The sequence below is a fragment of the Apteryx rowi genome, unplaced genomic scaffold (genome assembly GCF_003343035.1).
Source record: "Apteryx rowi isolate R43461 unplaced genomic scaffold, aptRow1 scaffold_1830, whole genome shotgun sequence".
Classification (NCBI taxonomy): domain Eukaryota; kingdom Metazoa; phylum Chordata; class Aves; order Apterygiformes; family Apterygidae; genus Apteryx; species Apteryx rowi.
In genome coordinates this window covers 9,743-11,072 of record NW_020448120.1, presented here as the reverse complement: position 1 = coordinate 11,072, position 1,330 = coordinate 9,743, and the positions used below count along the sequence as shown (strand labels likewise).

General features: G+C 72.0%; 1 protein-coding gene across 1 annotated transcript in view; it reads right to left on the bottom strand.

Moving 5' to 3' along the window:
- LOC112964064 (neuroligin-2-like) overlaps window positions 1-1,330 on the bottom strand; it is a gene marked incomplete at its 3' end in the record, with an annotated part of 8,100 nt that overhangs the window by 3,733 nt on the left and 3,037 nt on the right. The window contains exon 3 of the mRNA XM_026061704.1: window positions 345-494. Within this exon, the coding sequence (XP_025917489.1) occupies window positions 345-494 (150 nt within the window). The remainder of the gene's footprint in view (window positions 1-344; window positions 495-1,330) is intronic.

Sequence of the window (1,330 nt, the reverse complement as noted above, 5' to 3'; positions counted from 1 at the left end):
GGGACACACCACGGCAGGGCATGGCAGGACACGCCAGGGCGCAGTGTGACGTGCTGGGACGTGCTGCGGTGCGGTGCAACACGCCATGGCGTGCCGGGACATGCCAGGACACACCAGGACATGCCAGGACATGCCAGGACACGCCATGGCACAGTGCAACACGCCACGGGCACGCCAGGACACGCCAGGACGCGCCGGAGCGTGGTGTGACGTGCCGGGATGTGCTGCAGCAGGAGATGCCGGGACGCACCACGGCGCAGCGTGACACGCTGGGACACGCCGGGCCCCCCGCACGGCCACGGACGCACACACGGACGCGCACACGGACACGGACACGGACGCACCGAGGACGCCGAGGCGGTAGTTCATGGTGACGACGATGACGTTGCCGTAGGCGGCCAGGACGCTGCCGTCGAACATGTTGCCGGTTCCCTCCATGTAGGAGCCGCCGTGCAGGAAGAGCATCACCGGCTTCTTGCCGCTGTCCCGGATGTCTGGGGGGGACGGGGGGCGTCAGCGGGACACCGGCACGGGGACCCCGGGGACACCACGGGACCCCCGGCACCTCGGGGACCCTCCTGCCACTCTGGGGACCCTCCTGTCACCTCAGGGACCCCCATTGACCTCTGGGGACACCACGGGACCCCCGGCACCTCGGGGACCCTCCTGCCACCTCGGGGACCCCCGGACAGCCCGGGGACCCCCAGGGATGCCACCACCACCCTGGGGACCTCCAAGGACATCCCTGCCACACCGGGGACCCCCGGGACGTCCCTGTCACCCTGGGGACCCCTGGGGACACCACGGGACCCCCTGACAGCACAGGGACCCTCCTGCCACCACCCCAGGGAGCCCCCTGACACTTTGGGGACCCCCCTGGACCCCCTGCCACCCCAGGGACACCCTGGGACACCTGGGGACACCYCGGGGACCCTCCTGGCACCCTGGGGACACCCCAGGACCCCCGGGGACACCGCTGTCACCTCGGGGACACCCCGCCGGGGATCCCCTGGCCCTGGGGACACCCAGGGACGCCCCGGGGGCCCCCCCAGCCCCAGGGATTTCCCAGCGATGGGGACACCTTGGGGACCCCCCGTCACCCCGGGGACCCCCCAGCCTGGGGACGCCCCGTCACCCCCCCGGTGACCCCTGGGGGTCAGAGGTGACAGGAAGGTCAGAGGTCACTGCCCCAGGGAAGGCGGGGTCACAGGCCAGAGCCAGGTGTGTGGGGTGGGGGGGCAGGGTCAAGGGTCAGGGGTCACCTGCCCCCCCCCGGCCCGTTGCCATGGCGACGCCCCCCCCACCACATGCACTTCTTTTCTAGGTCACC